This window comes from Chiloscyllium plagiosum, unplaced genomic scaffold (assembly GCF_037043375.1).
Source record: "Chiloscyllium plagiosum isolate Xiang-an unplaced genomic scaffold, Cpla_swu_hap1 HiC_scaffold_34, whole genome shotgun sequence".
Taxonomy (NCBI): domain Eukaryota; kingdom Metazoa; phylum Chordata; class Chondrichthyes; order Orectolobiformes; family Hemiscylliidae; genus Chiloscyllium; species Chiloscyllium plagiosum.
Genome location: NW_028270172.1, coordinates 52354332 through 52381675, shown reverse-complemented (window position 1 = coordinate 52381675; position 27344 = coordinate 52354332). Strand labels below are relative to the sequence as shown.

General features: G+C 43.4%; 1 protein-coding gene and 1 pseudogene across 1 annotated transcript in view; both read left to right on the top strand.

The window, feature by feature from the left end:
- The window catches only part of pak1ip1 (PAK1 interacting protein 1), a 71108-nt gene extending 60717 nt beyond the window's left edge, over window positions 1–10391 (top strand). The window contains exon 10 of the mRNA XM_087978677.1: window positions 9648–10391. Coding sequence (XP_087834803.1) covers window positions 9648–9823 — 176 coding nt within the window. The 3' untranslated portion in view covers window positions 9824–10391. The remainder of the gene's footprint in view (window positions 1–9647) is intronic.
- A 7886-nt stretch (window positions 10392–18277) lies between these two features.
- LOC122539651 (SH3 domain-containing YSC84-like protein 1 pseudogene) lies at window positions 18278–19116 on the top strand (annotated as a pseudogene).
- The last annotated feature ends 8228 nt before the right edge of the window (window positions 19117–27344 follow it).

Sequence of the window (27344 nt, the reverse complement as noted above, 5' to 3'; positions counted from 1 at the left end):
ACTTAAAAAAAACATCTGTCAGGAATGTATCATCTAATCTTCCTTGGAGTGCACAGCTGATTTGTTTAACCATACAGTACCTTTTACTTTTTCCTTCACTGCCATTCGCATGCATTGTTGGAAAAGGTTCATCATGTGCACAGATTGAGCAGCTTAAACAAAATGTTGATTTTTTTTTCTTTTAAATATTCTGTTTGCAATTAGGAAAAGCTGTGCTTGCTCACAGCATGATGTATTAGTTCAGTTTGAATGGATCAAGAAGTCCAGTGAGGCAAATCTCTATTGGGAGCATCTCATTCCATCTTTTATATTTTTGACAAATGGAATAATGAGTTTCTGACTATGAAGAATTGATTTGCCAATTAAAGAGGATTGTTGCTTGTTGAATGCCTTGTTAATGGCCCAATGCACCTCAGTAATATCGAGAAAATTCGACCACAAGAAATAAGAACCGCAATAGGCCATTCATCCCTTGAGGAGAAAGTGAGGTCTGCAGATGCTGGAGATCAAAGTTGAAACTTTATTGCTGGAACAGCACAGCAGGTCAGGCAGCATCCAGGGAACAGGAGATTCGACGTTTCGGGCACAGGCCTGAAGAAGGGCCTGTGCCCGAAACGTCGAATCTCCTGTTCCCTGGATGCTGCCTGACCTGCTGTGCTGTTCCAGCAATAAAGTTTCAACATTCATCCCTTGAGCCTGCTCTGCCATTCAACTGAATCATGGCTGATCTGTCATTAATCACATCCACTTTCCTGCATATTCCCCATAACCCTTGATTTCCTTACTGATCAAGAATCTATCAATCTATCTCTGTCTTAAATATACACAAGGACTCTTGCCCCACAGCTCTCTATGACAACAAGTTCCAAAAAACACTCAACTGTCAGAGAAGAAAAACCTCCTCATTTCAGTCTTAAGTTGGTGCCCCTTTATTCTAAGACTGTGCCCTCTGATCCAAGGCTTTCACAAGGGGAAACATCCTCAGCGTTTACCCTGTCAAGCACCTTAAAAATCTTGTTTCAATTAGATCATCTAACATTCTTCTAAGTTCCAGTGAGCAGAATCCCAGCCTGTTCAACCTTTCCTCATAAGAAAATTCCTCCATACTGGGGATCATCTTTGTAAACATTACATAGAAACATACAGCGCAGTACAGACCCTTTGGCCCTCGATGTTGCGCTGATCCAAGCCCACCTAACCTACATATCGACATTTCGGGCATAAGCCCTTCTTCAGGAATCTGAAGAAGGGCTTATGCCCGAAATGTTGATTCGCCTGTTCCTTGGATGCTGCCTGACCTGCTGCGCTTTTCCAGCAACACATTTTTCAGCTCTGATCTCCAGCATCTGCTGTCCTCACTTTCACCTTTCCATTAACCTTCCCAATTATCTGCTTTACCTGTGTGCTAACTTCCTATTTTCCTGCACAAGTATCCCCAAGTCCCTTTGTGTTGCAGCTTCCTGCAGTTTTTTCCCCTTTAAATAATACTGTTCTTTTAATCACCCTTGCAAAATGAACAGCTTCACATTTTGCCACATTTATTCTCCATTTGCTAACTTGTTGCCCACTCACTTAATATCTCTCCAGACGATTTGTAGCTCTCCTGCAACTTGCCTTTCCACCTGTCTTTGCATTGTTTGCAAATCTGGCTGTAGTACATTTGTTTCTTTCTTCCAAGTTAGTAATAAACGTCATAAATAGTTGCAGTGCAGCACTGATCCCCGAGGAAACCATCTGGTTACATAATGCCAACCTGAAAATGATCCCCATATCCCCACTCTTCTTGCCCATTAGTAGATCTTCATTCACGACATGGAAATCAGAGTGGCTACTTGGTGAGTACAGCTTGCCACTTGATCCAAAGGACTTCTATGTTGGCCATAAGGCACTAACATTTCAAGACGTGCTCCATGGGCACCAACCATATGCATACCATGACCACAGGCACTGGTATCTGACGTGTGCCAGCCTCTAAGAGCCCTCATGGTACACTTCTAGTATACTTATACACTTCAGTGCTGTACTTCAGGCTGCATCAGCAACTATCATTGTAACATTGCTAAAAGGACATTACACTTAGGGCCACAGCTCATGGTCTGAACCAGAATACATTATAGAGTCATAGAGTCCTAGAGATGTACAGCACGGAAATAGACCGTTTGGTCCAACTCATCCATGAGGACCAGATATCCCAACCCAATCTAGTCCCACCTGCCAGCACCTGGCCCATTTGCCTCCAAACCCTTCCTGTTCATATACCCATCCAGATGCCTTTTAAATGTTGCAATTGCACTAGCCTCCACCACTTCCTCTGGCAGCTCATTCCATACACATACCACCCTCTACGTGAAAAGGTTGCCCCTTAGGTCTTTTTTATATCTTCCCCTCTCACCTATGCCCTCTAGTTCTGAATTCCCCCACCCCAGGGAAAAGACTTTGTCTATTTATCGTATTCATGCCCCTCATGATTTTATAAACCTGTGTAAGGTCACCCCTCAGCCTTTGACGCTCCAGGGAAAACAGTCCTAGCCTATTCAACCTCTCCCTACAGCTCAAATCCTCCAACCCTGGCAACATCTTTGTAAATCTTTTCTAAACCCTTTCAAGTTTCACAGTACAGGTGAGGTGCTGGAGGACTGGAGGGTTGATCATGTTGTCCCCTTGTACAAGAAGGGTAGTAGGGATATTCAGCGTAATTACACTGAATAAGCCTGATGTCAATGGTGGGAAAGTTGCTGGAGAAGGTACTGAGGGATAAAATCTATTTATATTTAGAAAAGAATGGGCTTATCAGTGATAGGCAACATGGTTTTGTGCGGAGGAGATCTTGCCTTACCAACCTAGTAGAGTTCTTCGAGGAAGTGACTAAGTTGTTAGATGAAGGAAGGACTGTTGATGCCATATACATGAACTTTAGTAAGGCGTTTGATAAGGTTCCCCATGGTAGACTAATGGTAAAAGTGAAGTCGCATGGTGTGCAGGGTGTTCTAGCTAGGTGGATAAAGAACTGGTTGAGCAACAGGAGACAGAGTTGAAGGGAGTTTCTCAAAATGGTGAAAGGTGACTAGTAGTGTTCCACAAGGGTCAGTGTTGGGGGCCACTATTGTTTGTAATATACATAAACGATCTGGAAGAGGGCACTGTTGGTATGATCAAGTTTCAGAAGACATGAAGATTGGTGGAGTAGCAGAAAGCATAAGGGACTGTCAGAGAATACAAGAGGATATAGATAGACTGGAGAGTTGGGTGGAAAAGTGACAGATGGTTTTCAATCCAGACAAATGTGGGGTGATGCATTTCGGCAAGACTAATTCTAGAGCAAATTATACAGTGAATGGAAGAGCCTTGGGAAAAATTGGGCAGAGAGATCTGGGAGTGCAGGTCCATTTTACCCTGAAGTTTGCTGCACAGGTGGATAAAGTGGTCCAGAAGGCATATAGTATGCTTGCCTTCATTGGACAGGGTATTGAGTATAAGAACTGGCAAGTCATGTTAAAATTTTACAAGACTTTTGGTTCGGCTGCATTTAGAATACTGTGTACAGTTCTGGTCGCCACATTACCAATAGGATGTGGGCACTTTGGAGAGGGTGCAAAGAAGGTTTACAAGGATGTTGCCTGGTATGGAAGGTGCTAGCTATGAAGAGAGGTTGAGTAGTTTGGGTTTATTTTCATTAGAAAAAAGGAGATTGAGGGGGGACCTGATCGAGTTTACAAAATCATGAAGGGTATAAACATTGGTGCATAGAGACAAACTTTTTCCCAGGGTGAAGGACTCAATAACGAGAGGTCACGCTTTCAAGGTGAGAGTTGGAAAATTTAAGGGAGATACACGCGGCAAGTACTTCACACAGAGGGTGGTGGGCGTTTGGAACGCGTTGCCAGAAGAAGTGGTAGAGGCAGGCATGGTAGATTCATTTAAGATGCGTCTGGATAGATGCATGAGTAGGTGGGGAGCAGAGGGATACAGATGCTTAGGAATTGACTGACAGGTTTAACAGTACATTTGGATCGGCTCAGGCTTGGAGGGCCGAAGGGCCTGTTCCTGGGCTGTAATTTTCTATGTTCTTTATAACATCTTTCCGATAGGAAGGAGACCAGATTTGCGTACAATATTCCAACAGTGGCCTAATCAATTTCCTGTACAGCCGCAACATGACCTCACAACTCCTGTTCTCAATACTCTGACTCAATACACTGTACTCAATACTCAATAAAGGAAAGCATACCAAACACCTTTTTCACTATCCTATCTACCTGTGTCTCTATGTTCAAGGAGCTATGAACTTGCACTCCAAGGTCGCTTTGTTCTGCAACACTCCCTAGGACCTTACCATTAAGTGTATAAGTCCTGCTAAGATTTGCTTTCCCAAATTGCAGCACCTCACATTTATCTAGATTAAACTCCATCTGCCACTTCTCAGCCCACTGGCCTATCTGATCAACATCCTGTTGTAATCTAAGGTGACCTTCTTCGCTGTCCACTACACCTCAATTTTGGTGTCATCAGCAAACTTACTAACTATACCTCTTATGCTCACATCCAAGTCATTTATATAAATAATGAAAACTAGTGGATCCAGCACTGATCCTTGTGGCATTCCACTGGTCACAGGCCTCCAATCTGAAAAACAACTCTTCACCACTACTCTCTGTCTTCTACCTTTGAGCCAGTTCCGTATCCAAATGGCTAGTTCTCCCTGTATTCCATGAGATCTGACCTTGCTCACTAGTCTCCCATGGGGACCCTTGTCGAAGGCCTCACTGAAGTCCACATAGATCACATCTACTGCTCTGCCCTCATCAATCCTCCTTGTTACTTCAAAAAACTCAATCAAGTTTGTGAGACATGATTTCCCATGACATGACTATCCCTAGGGGAGAAAGTGAGGTCTGCAGATGCTGGAGATCAGAGCTGAAAATGTGTTGCTGGAACAGCGCAGCAGGTCAGGCAGCATCCAGGGAACAGGAGAATCGACGTTTCGGGCATAAGCCCTTCTTCAGGAACTAATCAGTCCTTGCCTTTCCAAATATATGTACATTCTGTCCCTCAGGATTTCCACCAGCAACTTGCCCACCACCGACGTCAGGCTCACTGACTTGTTCTTACCACCTTTCTTAAACAGTGGCACCACGTTCACTAACCTCCAGTCTTCTGGCACCTCACCTGTGACTATCAAGAATCCCAATATCTCAGTAAGAGGCCCAGCAATCACCTCCCTAGCTTCACACAAAGTTCGAGGGTACACCTGATCAGGAGTTGGAGATTTATCCACTTTTATGCGTTCCAAGACATCCTCTCTGTAATAGGGACATTTTTCAAGATGTCACCATCTATTTCCCTACATTCTATATCTTCCATGTCCTTTTCCACAGTAAATACTGATGCAAAATACTCATTTAGTATCTACCCCACCTCCTGTGGCTCCATACAAAGGCCACCTTACTGATCTTTGAGGGGCTCTATTCTTTCTCTAGTTACCCTTTTGTCCTTAATGTATTTGTAAAAACCCTTTGTTCTATCCTGTCTATACCTGACATATGCTTCCTTTTTCTTAACCAAACCCTGAATTTCTTTAGTCATCCAGCATTCCCTATACCTACCAGACTTTCCTTTCACCCTAACAGGAATATACTTTCTCTGGACTCTCATTATCTCATTTCTGAAGGCTTCCCATTTTCCAGCCGACCCTTTGCCTGCAAATATCTGCGCTCAATCAGCTTTTGTAAGTTCTTGCCTAAAACCATCAAAATTGGCCTTCCTCCAATTTAGATTGGAGGAAGGCCATTCGGCCCAACAAGTCCACACCGGCCCTGCAAAGAGTAACCCATCCAGACCCATTCCCCCTATTTACCCCTGACTAATGCACCTAACACTATGGGCAATTTAGCATGGCGAATTCACCTAACCTACACATCTTCGGATTGTGGGAGGAAACCAGAGTACCCGGAGGAAACCCATGCAGACACAGGGAGAATGTGCAAACTCCACACAGACAGTCGCCTGAGGCTGGAATTGAACCCGGGTCCCTGGTGTTGTGAGGCATCAGTGCTAACCACTGAGCCATAGAACTTCAACTTTTAGATCTGGTCTACCCTTTTCCATCACTATTTTAAAACTTATAGAATTATGGTCGCTGGCCCCAAAGTGCTCCCCCACTGACATCTCAGTAACCTGTCCTGCCTTATTTCCGAAGAGTAGGTCAAGTTTTGCAACTTCTGTAGTAGGTACATCAACATACTGAATCAGAAGATTTTCTTGTACGCACTTAACAATTTCCTGTCCATCTAAGCCCTTAACACTATGGCAGTCCCAGTCTATGTTTGGAAATTTAAAATCCCCGACCATATCCACCCTATTATAGAACATAGAACATTACAGCGCAGAGCAGGCCCTTCGACCCTCAATGTTACACTATTCTCAGCTCGTCCCTTAACTATCCTAAACGGTGGTGCAGCCACACTTGGAGTATTGTGTACAGTTCTGATCCCCATATTTCGGGAATGATGTGGAAGCATTGGAAAAGGTGCAGAGGAGATTTACCAGGATATTGCCCAGTCTGGAGGGAAGGTCTTATTAGGAAAGTCTGAGAGACTTGAACCTGTTCTCATTGGCAAGATGTAGGTGAAGAGAGGATTTGATAGAGACATACAAGATGATCAGAGGATTAGATAGGGTAGACAGTGAAAGTCTTTTTCCTAGGTTGATGATGTCAGTGTGTACGAGGGGGCATAACTACAAATTGAGGGGTGATAGATTTAAGACAGACGTCAGAGGCAGGTTCTTTACACAGAGTGTGGTAAGGGCGTGGAATGCCCTACCTGCTAATGTAGTCAACTCAGCCACATTAGGGAGATTTAAACAATCCTTAGATAAGCACATGGATGATTTTGAGATAGTGTAAGGGGACGAGCTGAGAATAGTCCACAAGTCGGCGCAACATCAAGGGCCGAAGGGCCTGTTCTGCACTGTATTGTTCTGTGTTCTATCTCCTTACAAATTTGTTTTTCAATTTCCCTCTGACTATTTAGGGATCTATAATGCAATCCCAATAAGGTGATCTTCCCTTTCTTATTTCTCAGTTCCACCTAAATAACTTCTCTGGATATATTTCGGGGGAAATCCTCCCTCAGCACAGCTGTAATGCTATCCCTTATCAAAACCGCCACTCCCCCTCCTCTCTTGCCTCCCTTTCCTGTAGCATTTGTATCCTGGAACATTAAACTGCCAGTCTTGTCCATCCCTGAGCCATGTTTCTGCAATTGCTATGATATCGCAGTCCCATGTTCCTAACCATGCCTTGAGTTCATCTGCCTTCCCTGTTAGGCCTCTTGTATCGAAATAAATGCATTTAATTTATTAGTTATACCTTGTTCTCTGCTTTGTCCCTGCCTGCCCTGACTGTTTGACTCAGCTTTTTTTCTCAACTGTACCAGTCTCAGATTGAAATCTTTCCTCACTATCTCTCTGGGCCCCATCCCCCTCACCTTACTAGTTTAAATCTTCCCGAGCAGCTCTAGCAAATCTCCCTGCCAGTATATTAGATTAGATTAGATTACTTACAGTGTGGAAACAGGCCCTTCGGCCCAACAAGTCCACACCGACCCGCCGAAGCGTAACCCACCCATACCCCTACATTTACCCCTTACCTAACATTACGGGCAATTTAGCATGGCCAATTCACCTAACCTGCACATCTTTGGACTGTGGGAGGAAACCGGAGCACCCGGAGGAAACCCACGCAGACACGGGGAGAACGTGCAAACTCCACACAGTCAGTCGCCTGAGGCGGGAATTGAACCCGGGTCTCTGGCGCTGCGAGGCAGCAGTGCTAACCACTGTACCACCGTGCCGCCCACACGGGCGGCCCACAAGTCCCCTTCCAATTTAGGTGCAATCCGTCTTTCTTGTACAGGTCACTTCCCCCAAAACAGCTTCCAATGATCCAAAAATGTGAAGCTTTCTCCCATACACCAGCTCCTCAGCCATGCATTCATCTGCTCTATCCTCCTATTCCTGCCTTCACTACCTGGGTGTAATCCAGATATTATGAGGCTGATCGCTTGCTGCCATAATTATCATTCATTCTAAGCTAACCTGGATGCTCATAGTACTCCTGCCTTGCCTTTTTGCATTTTGTCCCCTTAGTCATATTACTTCTTACTATTTAGTGCAGAGGATGCTTGTGGTTGTCACCGCGCTTCAGTGAAATCAAGGGAATTTGTCTTTAATCACAGGATTCCAGCACAGTAAGTTATCTTCTGGTTCCAGTTCAGGGGCTTGGAAATGGTCAGCAGCTTGAGTGGTCTGATGAATGATGTTCACAACATATGGGGTGAGGATCTGAATGTTAGACAGTGAATGACCCCTCTTGACTCTTTCTGCCCTAATAGAAACTGGTTTTCTCCTGGAACGAGAGAGAAAGACAGATGTTCAGTAAGGTGAAAGTGGGTAGCAATGTTGCATTTGTTGAAGATGAGGATGTGTCCTGAGAGTGTGACCAGGTAGTGCTGTAGGGTTGCATTTGGTGAGTGAGTGAGCTAAGATGTTGCAGGAATGAGAGTGATAAAGTATGAATCTTGGTGGGAGGTAGGTGCGATTGCAGAGATGGAATGAGTGTGATGTATCAGAGAGAAGGTGGTGGCACCTAAGCTGATGGAATGGAGGTGGGTATTGACCTCCTTCTTACAATGCAGTACATTCCTGCAGATAGATAAGACTGGTTTAACCTGAGTAGCAACCACTGATCATGGCCTCCATTCCTGAGGAAGAGGAAGTCCCAACTTTGCACCGTCCTGTCCAGCAGAACTTGCAGGCCCCTGTCCGCAAATGATTTGTTGGTTTCCAAGGCAAGTGTCAAGAACCGTGCAGGGCAGCTCCAGATGATGGTGTTTCTCCGAATGCACAATGGATTTTTTAAGCTGGTCTGAGCTTGGGGAATGTCAATAAATGCTGGGACACTTGCTGAGTAGCAGGTTGTTGCAGGAACAGCATATGGTAAGATGGAACCAGAATATGATGTGATAAAAGCTGTAGCAGTAGGATAAGTAGTTAATGAGGCAGATTTGGTATGAAAACTTGAGAAAACTAGATATTGTGGCAGAAATCCCTCTTAAACTTTAACAAAGGTCTTGGCCAAAAAAAATGAGATTCAGGCCATTGTTCTACAATCCTTCAAACTAGGATTGATTTATGCACTAAATGTCTGAAAACTGCAAGATTTTTGGCCAAGGGACAGCTACATAAGATTAACTGTTACCCTAGTATATATGGTGTTTATGCATTTTTATTACCACCTTTGAGTAGTACATTTTATGTACTCAACGTTTTACCCCTAAATTTTGTTAACAAAAATAATTTCTAAATGAAACTAATTCCTTGTAGCATTTCTCACAAGATTTAATACTACCACAACCATAGCAAAGCATAAGAAAAATGTTGAGGGTTTTTAAAAAATATTGTGGTATATGAAACATATGAATTCAGAATATTAATCTATGCTTATTGTAATCTCATCATCAACATTATATCTACAATTTCAAAGCCTTACTGTAAATGATGCATAAGCTACTACTGTCACTGAATATTTGATATTTCGTGACTGTTTGCTGTGCATTTCTAATTATTTCCCTATATTTTTGTTGTAGGAGACAAATCCAGCATTAAACTTTCTAAACAGAAGGAGGTTAAATTTAAAGAAGCTACTTTGGATGGTGGGAAACATCCACAAAAGAGAAAGAGAGAAATTCTGTACAAGAGGGAAAAAGCTGTTGAAACAAAAGAGAAGAGAAAGAAAAGGCTTCAAATGAACACTTCTCAGTAGTGTAATTATATATAATCAGGTGTTGTATGTGGATGATCACATGACATTTCATGCTTTTGTATTTGTAAAGTGAGATTGTGGATGTCAGTGAAATGTTGACATTATCTGAATAGACTGCTTTCTCAGGGTGCATCTCATAGCACAAATCCAGGATTTTAAAATATTAACTGTCTAGATTCCTAGAAGTTTACAGTCAATTCGAAATGCGAAATGAAATTGCTAAATTTGTAGCTTTAACAGTTTTCATGATAGTGAAGTGTAAAGTTGTAAAATCTGATAGTTCTGCAATTCATTTTTCTATGAAGACCAAAGCATCTGTGATAACATTTCTCGATGTGGAAGAATTATTGTCTTTTATGTTTCAGTTGTCACCTTTTTGCTAAGAGAGTTGCTGTGTACTGGAAAGAAAAACAATCAGAAGTGGTTTTCCACATCAAATCAATCAACTATGGTTTTGTGAATTACATTGTGTTAACTTTCACTGTGTCAGGTTACAAATGTAAAATAGTTACTTGCAAGTAAGGAGGTGCAGTAGAGAAAGAGAAAATTAAACAAGAAATTGAAATTATATTTGACAACGGCTCTTATTTGAAGTGTGACAGATTTTATTCATTCTGATTTTATCAAGTTAGTTTTATTCACTGATCTATTCAAATTTTAAATTGAATGGGATAGAAAAAGAATACAGGGTAGTTGCTTTTTGACTTTATTACTATGCACAAAATGGTAACTGAAAATGAATGAGAAACCAGCAAAAGGAGAGAATGCAAAGCAGCACATCTTCGGACTGTGGGAGGAAACCACAGTGAGAATGTGCAAACTCTACACAGACAGTCGCGCAAGGCTGGTACTGTGAGGCAGCAGTGCTAACCACTGAGCCACCGTGTCACCTTACTTCCACCAACATACCACTAGCAAAAGAAACACTCCTAACAGTACTGGAAGAACTGGAAACACTGACACCCAAAAACACCACCAGCAAGACCAATATGCTCACAGTACTAGACTTCACTTTGTCTTACACAGTCAAATATTTAAACAACCCATGGAATAACCCATATCAGGATTCATAGCAGAAGCAGTCATGCAAAGACTGGAACGCACAGCCCTCCCCCTGATCCAACCAAAGCTATGGATCAGATTTGTGGACAACACATTTGTCATCATCAAATGCATTAACTTGGAGGAAACACACTATCTCATCAACAACATATTCACCAGTACCAAATTCATGAGAGAAGAGGAGAGCAACAATCAACTCCCATTCCTAGACATCATAGGAGAATGTGGGACCAACGGTGAATTCCTAACCAAACTATATACGCAGGTGACCCACAAAGACCAAATCCTTAACTACAACAGCAATCACTCCAACGTCCACAAACACAGCTGTGTCAGAACATTATTTAAATGAGCTATAACACACCAGAACTACACAAAATTGAGGAAGAACGCCCTACACAAGATCTTCAGAAAAATTGGATACCCCAACAGCTTCGTCTGCCAATGCCTATTGGACAGACATTGCCAAGAGATCACTGTATGCCCTGATTCACTGGTCACCCTATCTATATCAAGAACGTATCAGAAATGACAACCAGACCCCTACGACCACTGTGAATTATAGTAGCACACCATCCCCACAGCTACACTACATCAACAACTCACATGGACAACAACCCCATACCCACAACATGCAGGACTAACATAATATACAAAATCCCTTGCCGTAGACACTGCATCAGACAGACCAGCAGGAAACTAACAATCCGGAAACATGAATACCAGCTAGCAACAAAACTGCACGACCATCTCTCCCTCGTCTCAATAAATGGAGACAAGGAGAGCCATCAATTAGACAGGGACAACATAACCATCATAGGACAAGCTAAAGAGATGCATGCAAGGGAATTCCAAGAGACTGATTTTCAACCTGAATGCCATCAACAAGCATGTGGAAACAGACCCCAGAGCAAAGCCGGAAATGACAAAGCCAGATCATATCAATATCAAGCAGAGTAGAACAACAACACTTCACAGAAGTCTCACTGATTATGTTTCCGAACATGGGGACGAAATGTCTTCATGACAACCCACCAGCCTGACTAGCAAACCAACAACCGCATCCACAACCTGAGCTGCAAATCTTTGCTAAAACCTTAAAAGTTAAGTGCTCTTGCCTTAAACAAAAATGTGTGTTTACTGTGCCTCATTGCAGTTGTAATGTTAAATTTCACATTTTTATTTAAAATTCAGTCCAATATAGATAATCTTTTCTTACTGTTACAGCATGTGAAGTGTGTACAAGTTCTAACTTTGGGACTTATAGCACAGAGTTGGGGGCACAAACAAAATTGACCTGAGAAGCAGCAATGACTGGGGGCATTAATCAAAAACAAGTGCTCAACTACTACAATTCCATTTGCATCATTTGACCCATAGCTCTGTATGCATTGGCATCACAAATGCACATTTAGATTAGATTAGATTCCCTACAGTGTGGAAATAGGCCCTATGGCCCAGCAAGTCCACATCGACCCTCCGAAGGGTAACCCACACACACCCATTTCTCTCTGACTAATGCACCTAACACTATGGACAATCTAGCATGGCCAATTCACCTAACCTGCACATCTTTGGACTGTGGGAGGAAACCGGAGCACCCGAAGGAAACCCGCACATACTGGGAGAACGTGCAAACTCCACACAGACAGTTGTCCGAGGCTGGAATTAAGCCTGGGACCCTGGTGCTGTGAGGCACTGAGCCACCGTGCCGCCCCTACATCTAAGTACTTCCTAAGTATTCTGAGGGTTTCTGTCTCTACCAACCCTACAGGCAGTGAGTTCGAGAGTCCCATCATTCTCCGGGAGAAAAAAACCTTTCATCACATCCCTTCTGATTCTTATATTTTAAATCTATGCCCCAAGAACAAATATTCCCTCCTATCTATCTCAATGCCCATCATAATTTTAAACACATCAATAATGTCAACCTCTCTGTCTATTCTTCGAGGAAAACATCTTGGTAGAGAACATAGAAAAAATACAGCGCAGTACAGGCCCTTTGGCCCTCGATGTTGCGCCGATCCAAGCCCACCTAACCTACACTAGCCCACTATCCTCCATATGCCTATCCAATGCCCGTTTAAATACCCATAAAGAGGGAGAGTTCCTCACTGCTACTGGCAGGGCATTCCATGAACTCACGACTCGCTGAGTAAAGAATCTACCCCTAACATCTGTCCTATACCTACCACCCCTTAATTTAAAGCTATGCCCCCTCGCAATAGTTGACTCCATACGTGGAAAAACGTTCTCATGGTCAACCCTATTTAAACCCCTAATCATCTTGTACACTTCTATCAAGTCACCCCTAAACCTTCTTTTCTCCTATGAAAACAACCCCAAATGCCTCAGCCTTTCCTCATACGATCTTCCTACCATACCAGGCAACATCCTGGTCAACCTCCTCTGCACCTGTTCCAGTGCCTCCACATCCTTCCTATAGTATGGCGACCAAAACTGCACACAATACTCCAGATGCGGCCGCACCAGAGTCTTATACAACTGTAACATGACCTCAGGACTCCGGAACTCAATTACTCTACTAATAAAAGCCAGTACACCATATGCCTTCTTCACCGCACTATTTACCTGGTGGCAACTTTCAGAGATCTGTGTACATGGACACCAAGATCCCTCTGCTCATCCACACTACCAAGTATCCGACCATTAGCACAGTACCCCATCTTTTTGTTACTCTTACCAAAGTAATCACCTCACACTTACCTACATTGAACTCCATTTTCCACCTTTCTGCCCAGCTCTGTAGCTTATCTATATCCCGCTGTAACCTGCCACATCCTTTCTCACTGTCAACAACTCCACCGACTTTTGTATCATCCGCAAACTTGCTCACTCAACCTTCTAGTCCCTCCTCCAGGTCATTTATAAAAATGACAAACAGCGATGGTCCCAAAACAGATCCTTGCGGAACACCGCTCGTAACTACACTCCAAGATGAACCTTTACCATCAACTACTACCCTCTGTCTTCTTCCAGCCAGCCAATTCCTAATCCAAACCTCCAACTCACCCTCAATGCCATACCTCCGTATTTTTTGCAGTAGCCTACCTTATCAAACGCCTTACTAAAATCCATATACACCACATCTACCGCTTTATCCTCGTCCACCTCCTTCGTCAACTTCTCAAAGAATTCAATAAGGTTTGTGAGGCACGACCTGCCATTCACAAAACCATGCTGACTATCCTTGATCACATTATTCCTATCCAGATGTTCATAAATCCTATCCCTTACAATTCTCTCTAAGACTTTGCCCACAACAGAAGTGAGACTCACCTGTACATTTCCTGTACACACAATATTCAAGCCATGGCCTAACGTTTGTTTGCCACAGCAAAGAAAATTAAGTTTCACGTGTGTCTTTCATTATGGCGCAGAGTCAATGTATTCGCAAAGCTTCAAAGATGCTCAAAATTGACACCAACGGTAATGATCCAGCCTTTTGAAGAACCATCCCATTAAATCCAGATACCAGTTTGTATCCTAAAGGACTTAGCAATTTTTAACAGAGTAGTCACTTTGTTGTTTAATTTTGGTCTACTAATCTAATTGGTCTGTGCTATGAACTTCAAAATCCTTTGTTTTCACCCCTATTCATACAAAAGACAGCTGAACAAGTAAAAGAAAATAACAAAACTGGCCAGATTACTGGATGGGTTTGCAGGATGTCTTGTTTCACCAACATTGATGACTGTTCCTTGAGTTTTTTTTTCTGTTGATAAGGGTCATCAGTTCAGTCAGATAAAGCCAGTAACATTGAGCTTTCAAGAGCTGCTAATATGAGATTAGGCAGGGAACTTACAAATCCTCATGCTGTACGATCAACAGCCAGATTCCTTTTTCACAGAAAATGGTCCAAAACCCAATTCAAACACTGACAGATGCTCCCTATTCTGTCATGCACACCTGCACCATCACACCCCCTGCCCATGCACATGTTATGCCTTTCCCTGCTCAATCTCTCGCACCCACTCCCTCTGTTCCATTTTGTCTGCATTTGCTTGTGCTTTCTGTTCCATTTTGCCTGTGCACCTGGGGTCTCTCTTTGTTTCTTCTTGTCCACACTTTCTTTCTGCTCCCACTGCCTGTGCACACTCTCTTGCCTTGCATGTACCTTATGCTGTCTTCCATACATTTCTCTGCACAATCTTGATCACATGCACATGCTCTCTCTGCTCTTACCCACCCACCCACTTGCTCTCTCTGCTCAATATTGGCTGGTAGATTCTATCTCTGCTCTGCTTGCACACCCATGCCCTCTCTGAACCTTTTTTGCCTGCCCATTTCTTCTGTTCTGTTCACCTGGCATGGTCTCTCTTTCTCTGCTCCCTCTCAGCTGCTCACGCTGTCCCTGCTCCCACTTGTCCGCATGCATGCTTTTTGCTGCTGCATCTCGCCTGCACGCACTCTCTCTATTACCTCTTGCCTGTCTACACTCTCAGTTTCCCTTTGCCCATAGTTCTCTCTGATCCATCTCGTCCACTCGTACCGTCTGTACTCCCATGCACTCTCTTTGCTGTCTCTGACTCAAGCCCATCTCTCTGTTTCCTCATATGACTGCCCCCATACTCCCCTACTCACGCCCACAATCTGCACTCCCTTCTTTAGTTCCTGTTATGCATGATCACTCTTAGCTCCCTCTCTCCCCACATGCTCTCACTTTGCATCCACCCACTTGCATGATCTTTTTGTATCCCCATGCAACTCTCTAATTGCTCTGGCTGGCCCTCCCACTTCTGCAGCTATTCTCAGATTTCATAAATTGGCTGGGTGACAGTTTCACTCACTGAAGAGCATGCAGGATGCAGAAAGTGTTTGTAGATAGGCGTTTCAGGGATGTGGTCACACCAAAGGTTCAGTAAGGTAGATGGGCAACCACCAGGAGGGGCGAGAAGGCAGTGGGGATGTGGTCACACTGTTGGGGTGTGTGACCTCTCAGAGGAAAGCAACAGCAGCAGCCCGATCAGAGGCACTATGATTGGCTTTGAATGGATCAAAGTGTAGGTGAGTAGTAATGATAGGGGACTCTACAATCAGAGGGACAGACAGGTGTTTCTGCGGCCGCAAGAGTTTCCAGGATCAAGTTTAGCCTCCCCGGTGCCAGGATCAAGGATGTCTCTGAATGGCATGACATTCGAAAAGGTGAGGGTTACGTTGTGGTCCATGTTGATACTAATGACACAGGCAGGAAAGCAGATGAGGTCCTTGAAAGGGAATTTAGGGAGTTAGGGAGGAAGCTAGAAAGTAGGATCTCTAGGGTTATAATCTTAGGATTATTTCCTGCACCACATGCTAGGGAGGCCAAAAGTAGAAAGGTGATACAGTTGAATGTATGGCTAAATAGGGTGCTTTAGAAGGGAGGGCTTCAGATATCTGGATTTCTTCCAGGGCAGGAGGAACCTGCCCAAGAAAGACTAGTGGTGTTGGGAATGAGCGCAGTAGGTCAGCATGTGGCATGATCGAGGAGAAGGTAGAGATTGAGTCAACGGAGTCTAATAGGAAGAACAAACAAGACCAACTTAATGAACACCGGGACTGGCCGTCCGAGGTAATGTATTTTATTACAAGGAGTACAGCAGGAAAGGCAAATGAGCTTAAAGCTTCAATTTTGTTTAGTGTGCTTGTCTTTATTAGTTAATGCATTGTGTATAGGAGTTGGGAAGTCATGTTGAGGTTGTACAGGACATTGGTTCGGCCACTTTTGGAATATTGTGTTCAATTCTGATCTCCCTGCTAACAGAATGATGTTGTGAAACTTGAAAGGGTTCAGAAAATATTTACAAGGGTGTTGCCAGGGTTGGCGGGTTTGAGCTATAGGGAGAAGCTGAACAAGCCAAAGGTATTTTACTTGGAGGCTGAGAAGTGGCCTTATAGAAGTTTCTAAAATTATGAGGGGCATGGATAGGATAAATAAATATGTTTTTTTCCCCAGGGTAGCTGAGTCTAAACGTAGAGGGCATAGATTTAAGGTGAGAGAGGAAAGACTTAAAAGTGAGCTAAGGGATAACTTTTTCACACAGTGGCTGGAATGAGCTGCCAGAGGAAGTGGTGGAGGCTGTTACAATTACAACATTTAAAAGGCATCTGGATGGATATATGAATAAGAAGAGTTTAGAGGGATATAAGCCAAGTGCTAGCAAATGGGACTAGATTATTTTAGGATATCTGGTCAGCATGGATGACTTGGACCGAAGGGCTTGGTTCTGTGCTGTACAGCTCTATGATGTTAATTAATAGATGGACCTACAATGTTGTAGCCATTACAGAAACTTGGTTGAGAGAAGGGTAGGAGTAGTAGTTCAATATTCCAGGGTTTTGATCTTACAGGCATGATGAGAATATAAAAGGGATGGGGAAGTTGCATTAGTAATTAAGGAGTATGTCACAGCTATACTAAGAAAAGACAACTCAAGGTAATATGCATAGAAGTCAAATAAGAAATAGGAACAGATATTGAGTCTGCTATGACTTACAGGTTTTTCAACCCAATTTTCCTGCTTTTGCCCTTTAACCTTTGACTCTTTGGCAATCAAGAACTTATCTATCTCTTTTTTTAAAAATACTCAATGACCTGGTCCCCACAGCCTTCTGTGGCAATGAATTCCACACATTCAAACTCTCTGGCTAAAGAGCTTTTAGATTAGAATATATTACATTACAGTGTGGAAACAGGCCCTTCGGCCCAACTAGTCCACACCGACCCGCTGAAGCGCAACCCACCCATACCCCTACATTTACCCCTTCCCTAACACTACGGGCAATTTAGCATGGCCAATTCACCTGACCTGCACATCTTTGGACTGTGGGAGGAAACCGGAGCACCCGGAGGAAACCCACGCAGTCACGGGGAGAACGTGCAAACTCCACACAGTCAGTCGCCTGAGGCAGGAATTGAACCCGGGTCTCTGGCGCTGTGAGGCAGCAGTGCTAACCACTGTGCCACCATGCTGTTTTCTCTGCATCTTTTGTTCTAAACGGTCTTCCTTTACTCTAAGGCTGTGCCCTCTTGTCTTTGCCTCTCCTGCGAATGGAAACATTTTCCCAACGTCCACTCTGTCCAGGCTGTTCAGTATTCTGTAAGTTTCAATCAGATCCCACTCATCCTTCTAAAATCAATCGAGCATAATCCCAGAATCTTCAAATGTTCCTCATATGTTTAGCCTTTCATTCCTGGGATCTGTTATGGACCAGGCCAGACCTCCTCAAACTATTTACTTTTTTTAAAGGCAGATGAAAGTGGATACTGGAGTGATGTAGCTGGTCAAACCACTTGGCTTTAAGCAAAACAATTTATTTGCACACTACAGTTGAAACATGAACAAAAGAAAACAGAATTTAGAATAACTTAAGGTCATAGCTAACCAGCTCATGCAAGTACAAGGACTTGCAATCATCTTGGTAATTAAAGCTGGAGTTTTAGTAACTGCTCGTGGAGGCAGTGGAATTGTATTGAGTCGCCTGGCAGATGGAAGATGGTCTGCTCCTTCAGCAATAGGCATTGCTGGACTTAGTGGGAGTTTTGGGATTGGAATTAAGATATCTGATTTGGTGATAATCCTGAAACAGAAGCTTGCAGTTGATGCATTTGCAAAAGGGGAAGTCTCACATTACATGGAAATTTTACAACTGTATTTGAGCCCATTAGCAGAAACTTAGAGGGAGATGTTGCTGTTAGAAGTTCACCTGCTATCCACACCTACTGCAAGTCATGTCGGTTGTTTGCTGGAATATATTTAGAAGGATCTTCTTTGATTGAAAGAAAAGAAAGCAATCACAAGTTTTACTGCGAAGACATCCGAGCATGTGCAATTTTGTATGGTGATGTTGAGCCTCCAGCTGTTGCCCATGAGTTGTATGACATACTGGGTACATTTAATGAGCAGTACCAGAAGGAAGAACAATGTGGAAATAAGAAAAAAGTAATAAGAGCACAAGCAAAGGCCAAAGAATCATAAAATTAGACCATAACATATATAGCCATCTGCGAATGGAGGATTACGAGAAAATCTGTGGGAAATGCCTTCAATTGTGACAGCGATGCTCTCGTTTGAGGGACAAGCACCGGGTGACCTGAGCTTCTGTGCAGGTGATAAATTCACTGTAACATCCCGAACTAATTCTCAGTTTGACTCAGGTAGGAAGGAAAACTTCGTGGAAATGTTGGCAATTTCCTAGCTAACTATGTGTCTGTTTCTCAAGACAACTGATTGTTAATCACACATTTAGCATTGCCAAATGTTGTACTTTGATTTGTTGCCTGTTTCCCTATTGTAGGGAATCTACTCTTAACTATTTGAAAACCCAACTGATTCAAAATCACAACTTCACGAATCTGTTCCAATTCCCACAACATCCCAATAATATATCCCTTGGCAAATGGTAAATTCAAACACAGGTTCTTACAGGCAGAAGAGATTTCAGAGAGAAAGTTCAGGCAAGACCTCTGTTCAAGCATGGAACATCTTTTCACAGTAGCCACTTCCTTGCTGCCAGCAGCTTCTGATTCCCAACGAAAAACTAAACAGAACTGGAAAAAACCTGAACTGGGACAACTGGACACTCTCCTTTCATTATAACTACTTAAAAAAAACTTTAAAGCCCTCTTATGATTATTGACTTAGGCAGTGTCTATTAGCCATTTTGGCACCTCATATTTTACAAACTCTCTAGAAAAAACACAAGGACAACATAACCTTGTGAAAGAAACAGCATCATCACAGATCATTCTCGTGAACATCCTTTGGATGCACTCCAGGGCCAATACATCCTTGCTGAGGTATGAGGCCGAAACAGTTGCTCACAATACTCTAAATGTGGCCAGATCAGAGCCTAATAAAACCTGAGAAGTGAATACCGATTTTCAATTCCAGTCCTCTCGAGTTGAATGACAACATTTTGTTTGCCTTCCTATCTACTGACTCAATGTACTCGTTTACCTTAAGAGAAATCTGAACTGTGACTCCCAAGTCTCTTTGCACTTCAGGTTTCCGAATTTTCTCCCCATTTAGAAAATAGTCCCTGCCTCTATTCTACCTCCCAAAGTGCATGACCTCACATTTTCCTATGTTGTATTTTATCAGCCACTTCTTTGCTCACTCTCCTAACGACTGAATCTTTATGCAGCCTCCCCACCTCCTCAATACTACCTGCCCCTCCACCTATCTTTGTATCACTGCAAACTTAGCCAGAATGCCCTTAGCTCCTTCATTCAGATCATTAATGCATAAAGTGACAAGTTGTGGTCCAAGCACTGACCCTTGCGGAACACCACTTGTCACTGGCTTCTATCCTGAGAAGGACTCTTTTATCCCCACTCTCTGCCTTCTGCCAGACAGCCAATCTTCTATCCAATCTCGTACCTTGCCTCTAATACCTCTTATCTTACTCAGCCGCCTCTTGTGCAGCACCTTATCAAAGATCTTATGGAAGTACATCCATTGGCTCTATTTGGTCTAATCTGCTTATTACCTCCTTAAAGATTTTTGTTAGAATTCCTACAGTATGGAAACAGGCCCTTCAGCCCAACAAGTTCATACCTACCCTCCGAAGAGTAACCCACCCAGGCCCATTCACCTACAGAATTCCAACGCATTTGTCAGACATGACCTCTCCTTGATGAAACCATGCTGACTTTGCCCTATTTTACCATGCACTTCTAAGAATTCAGAAATCTCATCAAGGAATGAAATGGCCTAGGCAATGACCTAGTGGTATTATCGCTTGACTATTAATCCAGAAACCCAGAATAATGTTCTGAGGACCTGGGTTTGAATCCTGTCATGGCAGATGGATTAGATTTATATTTTTCTTAAAACTGGAATTAGGAGTTGACTGATGATCATGAAACCATTGTCAATTGTCAGAAAAGTCCATCTATTAGGGAAGGAAATCTGTCATCCTTACCTGATCTGCCCTACATGTGACTACAGAGCAACAGCAATGTGGTTGACTCTCAACTGCCCTCTGAAATGGCCTAGCAAGTCACTCAGTTGTATCAATTGCGAGAAAGTGATAACAAGGGACAGGACAGGCCACCTGGTAACAACCTTGGAACCTGAAAAGACAATGGCAAAAATGCAAACAGCCCTGTCTACCATGCAAAGTCCTCCTTACCAACATGTGGGAGCTAGTGCCGAAATCAGGAGAGCTGTCTCACTGCCTTGTCAAGCAACAGCCTGAGAGAATCATTCTTACGGAATCATACCTTACAAGGAAACCTCTTACTGGTTATGGGTGGCACGGTGGCACAGTGGTTAGCACTGCTGCCTCACAGCGCCAGAGACCCGGGTTCAATTCCCACCTCAGGCGACTGACTGTGTGGAGTTTGCACGTTCTCCCCGTGTCTGCATGGGTTTCCTCCGGGTGCTCCGGTTTCCTCCCACAGTCCAAAAATATGCAGGTCAGGTGAATTGGCCATGCTAAATTGCCCGTAGTGTAAGGTAAGGGGTAAATGTAGGGGTATGGGTGGGTTGCGCTTCGGCGGGTCGGTGTGGACTTGTTGGGCCGAAGGGCCTGTTTCCACACTGTAAGTAATCTAATCACAGATAACACTCCAGATACTACCATTACCATCCCTGAATATGTCCTGTCCCACCGGCAGGACAGACCCAACAGCGGTGGTGGCACAGTGGTATATAGTTGGAAGGGAGATGTCCTGGGAGTCCTTGACATCGACTCCAGACCCCATGAAGTCTCATGGCTTTCGGTTAAACATGATCAAGGAAACCTCTTACTGGTTACCGCGTACTGTGCTCCTTCGGCTGATGACTCAGTACTCCTCCATGTTGAAATACACTTGGAGGAAGCACTGAGGGTGGCAAGGGTGCAACATGTATTCTGTGTGGGGGTTTTCAATGCACACCTGTGGAATTGTGCGGGAACAGTTAAGATTGCATGATGGGAAAAAATGGCCTTCTCTTCGAGTTATCAGCCAATAAGTTAAAAAGACTATGGCAAAAGGTCAGCAACAGCATTCATGACAGACTGAATGTAAACAAATTTTCTAACCTTGGTAAAACTTCAGTAATCTCCTTAATGGCTCCTTGTATGTTTTAGCCGAAACAAAATGTGTATATACAGAAACAAAGTTATTGAATGACAAGCGTAATTTGATGTTGTGGAAAACTAAAAAAGCAAAACAGGTCACAGTTCATTGTAACGAATGACGAACGTCTAATAATAATAATCTGAGACTTGTCAGCATATCTTAAAGTATTTAAATGTTATCCTTTCCTCTGTAAAAATGTGGAGAGCTTAAGATACTTTTGTCTCTCTCCTCTCTTACGTTTTTTTAGCCAAAAACTGCATGCAGTGTTTTTTTAGTAAAGGCCGAACATTTTTCGGTTCAAGGCTATTTTTGAATCTTTTTCTAATGTGATGATTTAGCTCTCACAGATCCCTGCTAATTAAAATTCGATTCAATACACCACCAAGAGTGGCTGTGCAGCAGCATTACTGATCAAGCTGGTCGGGTCCTAAAGGATATAACTGCTAGACTGGGTCTGCAGCAGGTGATGAAGGAAACAACAAGAGAAAAAAACAGTATTGACCTCATCCTTACTAATCTGCCAGCTGCAGAAGCATCTGGTCATGACAGTATAGGTAAAAGTGACCACCACACTGTCCTTGTGGAGATGAAGTCCCACCTTCAAATTGAGAATAACCCCCATCGTGTTGTGTGGCTCCATCACCGTGTCAAATGAAACAGACTTCGAATCGATCTAGCAGCTCAAAACTGGGCATCCATGAGGCACTGTGGACCATCGACAGCAGCAGAACTGTACTCCAGCACAATCTTCAACCTCATGGCCTGGCATATCCCCACTCAACCATTAGCATCAAGCCAAGGGATCAAAGTTAAAGAGTGTGGTGCTGGAAAAGCACAGTCAGTCAGGCAGCATTCAAGAAACAGGAGAATCAAAGTTTCTGGTATATGTCCTTCATCAGGAAGCCCTGATGGAGGGCTTATGCCTGAAACGTCGATTCTCCTGATCCTCAGATACTGCCTGACCGGCTGTGCTTTTCCAGAACCACACTCTTCGACTCTGATCTCCAGCATCTGCAGATCTCACTTTCTCCTAGCCTGGTTCAATGGAGAGTGCAGGAGGGCAAGCCAGAAGCAGCATCAGGTATACTTAAAAATGAGGTGTCAACCTGGTGAAGCTAGAAAACAGGATTATCTGCATGCCAAACGGCGTAAACAGCAAGTGATTGACAGACTAAGCAAACCCACAACCAACAGATGAGATCCAATCTCTAAAATTCTTCCACATCCAATCGTGAATGTTGGTGGACAATTAACTCACTGGAGGAGGAGGAGGCTCCATAAATATCCCCACCTTGATGAGAAAAGTAAGCTTGGAGGTGGCGGAAGACGTGTTTTACGTCACAATATGTATTGAATTTGTTGATGCGTGAACGGAAGGGGATGAACGTAATACCTTTGCTGAGAACTGATCATTCATCCTCAGTGAGAGGGAGGTCTGCGGGGATAATGAAAACTCGGCAGGGAGCTAGGACCTGGTATAGGGCTGGAGCTGGGAGTGGGAGTGGAGACTGTAACTAGCATATGGGGTGACATCATTTGCAGAAGTGATGCTCACCTTGGGGTTCTGGGGGGGGTGGGGATGGTGACAGGAGGATCCGTGGCTGGGGGGGGGGGGCATGTCAGCAGTGTGCAGGTGAATGGCGAATGGCATCAGCGGAAGTGGTAGCAATGATGGCAGCTGTGGGGGCGAAAGTTGTGGAACACGTGGCATCAATGATAACGTAGGGAGTGGAAGTGACAAAACGCATACAATGGGTGAACTCGTAGGGGGCAGAAGTTGTGGAACACGTGGCATGGGTGATGTCAGAGTGGGCAGGAATGGCTTCAGCAGTGACAATGGGGATGGGGGTGGCGGCAGACGTGGCGGATCCTCTGGCAGAGGTCCCAGAGGTGGCGGATCTGGTGATGATTATGCCTGTGGTTGGTTGTCCGGCAGTTTTAGCGGCTGTTGTCTGGCTGGCGGTTGCTGAGACGGCATGAGCAGCCATGGCTTCAAGCTGCTGGAAATGACATCGTCAATCACTGCAGTGATTGTGGCTGGTATGGCCTCATGGCTGATGGTGGCTGAACAGTTTCAGAGGCTGGGGAAAGCTTCTGAAATGTACGAGGAATGCTGACTATTGAGGTGGATATATAAAAGTTTGTTGTACTTACAATTTTTGATGTTTGAAATGGTGTAGAAATATTGTTTATTGACAGTATGAATTCATCTGAGGATATAATACAGTAGTGATCCTTTGCAGTTCTAAGAGAGTGTGGTCCTCAGTTGAGGTATAGCTGACTGTGGAGAGGTTAGGTGGTGGCGCATGGCTGCGAGTGTGGTGCAGAGGATCCAGAAGGAGCACTATTGATGGAGATTTTGAATTTATAGTCTGTATTGGTTATCCTGTTCAGTTCCAAACTGTGTTGGTCTGAATGTGGTTCGGAGTCCATATGGTTCCGGAGGCAGGCACTGAGGAAAGGGATGTGGCTGTTGTAGCGAGTCTGTTTCAGGACATGGCTGAAGAGCTTCAAGGCAGAGGAGATGGCCTGGGGGTTGCAGTGAGAGAAAGAGACTGACTGAGATCCTTGTAGAGAGAGGAGGAGAACTTCTTCAAGGTAGGCATCCTTGGAAGAGGATTCGCAATAAGGTTAAGATCATCTAGGCGGAAGTGGGTACTGCACATGCTGGAGATTAGAGTCAAGGTTAGAGTGGTACTGGAACAGCACAGCAGGTCAGGTAGCATCCAAGGAGCAGGAAAATCGATGTTTCAGGCAAAAGCCCTTCATCTCTCATTCCTGATGAAGGGCTTTTGCCCGAAACGTCAATTTTCCTGCTCCTCGGATGCTGCCTGACCCACTGTGCTTTTCCAACACCACTCTAATCTTGACTCTAATCTCTAGCATCTGCAGTACCCATTTCAGCCTACATCCAGAACCTCAACCTGAGCTACAAATCTTCTCAAAACTTGCTAATAGGAATTTATAAAATGTCACATTGACTGACTGCATACAGATTGTATGTTTTTTGAACAAAATAGACTGTATCTGCAAATACAAATCTGCAAATGCAAATTCACCCCATAGAGTTAGGGGTGTGTGTATGTGAGTGTGTGTGAGAGAGAAAGAGAGAGAGGGAGAGAGAGAGAGAGAGTGAAATTGTGTGTGTATGTGTGGGAGATCGAGCGAGTGTGTGAATGTGTGTGTGTGTGCTTGATAGAGTATGTGCCCTAGTGTAATGGAGTATATGCCTGTGAGAGGATGTGTTCGTGAGCGTGTGTGAGAGAGAGCATAGATAGGTGAAGACAGAGGCAACAATTTTCAGGTTTAATTGGACATTTAAATAGTGTATTATTGAATTTGACATAGATTTGAAATCATAACAGCCAATTAAAATGAATGGGACAGCTTGTTTAAGGAATATTTAAATAAGAATTTGCTGAAGTGTTGGGAAACTTGTCATTTTATAAGTGTTGGATTGTTTGTGAGAATCAGTTCGGAAGTCCGTGAGAAATCACACACCCAAAGAGGATGGGCTGATGGGAATTTGTTGTTTTTTTGCAGCATCTTGGTGTGTGAGTATGCACTAAAACAGAGAAATGCTGCGTTAAGTGAGTTGAAGCGAGAAAATGATGAATTACAGTTAGAAAATGAAGTGCTAAAATTGCAACTTGATACCTTAGAGGTTGTCAGTCAGGAAAGGGCAGTTTTCCATCAGAAAACACAATTAGAGAAGATAGAGAAGATGGTTTATCTGTCAAATGATCAAAGTCAATTTGAGCCAGTGAACAGAAATACGAAGAAGACACAGAGGCAGGTTTAGGGGTCAGAAATTAAGCCTCAGGAAGTGAAAAGTAAATGTAATGATCTCCAGGCAGCACTTAAAGTACTGAATCAAGGACAGCATGAGCAACAAGTGCAGAATGCCGATCATTCTAAATGTCAACAAGAAACTGCTGTCTTGAAGTCACAACTTTCCAGCCAGAGACGGGTTCTCTCTGCTTTCGGACATATACAAAAATCAGGAGACAGGAGGGATGGCTCTGACGAGAAATCAGTTGAGGATGAAACTCCATGGTGTACAGTTTGGGGCTGGGAATATGATTATAATCCCAACTCTGACGTTGTTCCACCATACTTGGAGAAAGGTATCTTCTATTCACCTATCCAGTCTGATTCAAGCCCAACATAAAGATAAAGATTGAATGGAAATCCAACAATACAAATGAGAATTCAGGCATTCGAAAATATTGGGCCATAAACCAGTTGTTTTGAAAAGTGAGACAAACAAATAGCAGCATTTGAAGCTTGGTTAGTTAAGGATCGACAAAGTTAAAAATCTTACAACACCAGGTTATAGGCCAACAGGTTTATTTGGAAGCACTAGCTTGTGGTTGTGGAGTGCAAGATTATAAGACACAGAGTTTGTAGCAAGCGGCATGGTGGCTCAGTGGATAGTACTGCTGCCTCACAGTGCCTTGGTTTGATTCCAGCCTCAGGCGACTGTCTGTGTGGAATTTGTACATTCTCCCTGTGTCTGCATAGGTTTCCTAATCCAAAGATATGCAGGTTAGGTGAATTGGCCATGTTCCTTTGCCCATAGTGTACAGGGATGTGTAAGTCAGGTGCAAATGTAGTGTGATAGGGGATACTCTTTGGAGAGTTGGTGTGGACTTGCTGGCCAAATGACCTATTTCCACACTGTGGGGTTTCTAATTACAGTATGATGCCACTAAAATGATATATTGAAAAAAACTGGATTGTTGGTAAGTCTTTCAGCCTGTTATGGATGAGGCCAGACCACTGAAAACATTCTTAAGCAGGCAGCCCAGACCGTAACTTTGCTACTTGTTTGAATAGTGTACAGTGCAAATTACCCAGAGTAAGTTAGCTAGGTTGACTACCAGGTTTTAAAACAGACATAAATTTATTCATAAAATTACAGAATGAAACACAAAGAACAGAATATAGAATACCCACAGGACTCAGTCTATCCAAACTAGACTTAACTATGCTGTTCTGAAAATACATAACAGTCCCAATAAACAAACTCCTTAAACACAGAGTAACAATGAGACAAAGGCTTACAGGTCAAAGTTAGAAAGGCAGAAGGAGAGAGAGTTCAGCAGCCTATTTCCACATATCTCCTGTTGCAACTGACTAAAACAAGACTTCAGCTTCTAGGATTGACCACTTCCCTTTCATTATACAGGTCACTTCTAAAACACGAACACTTTGACCTAAAGTCTCATTCGTTTATGTATAAACAAAAAGCTCTCAGTATGCCAAACCATCATTTCAGAGCCTAGACTGTTTTATGACCCCTCTGAAAAGAACCAAAGACGCAGTATCCTTGAGAAAATGAACAGCTTTTAGGAAAAAGGACCAACTTTGTGACAATCTTAAAGA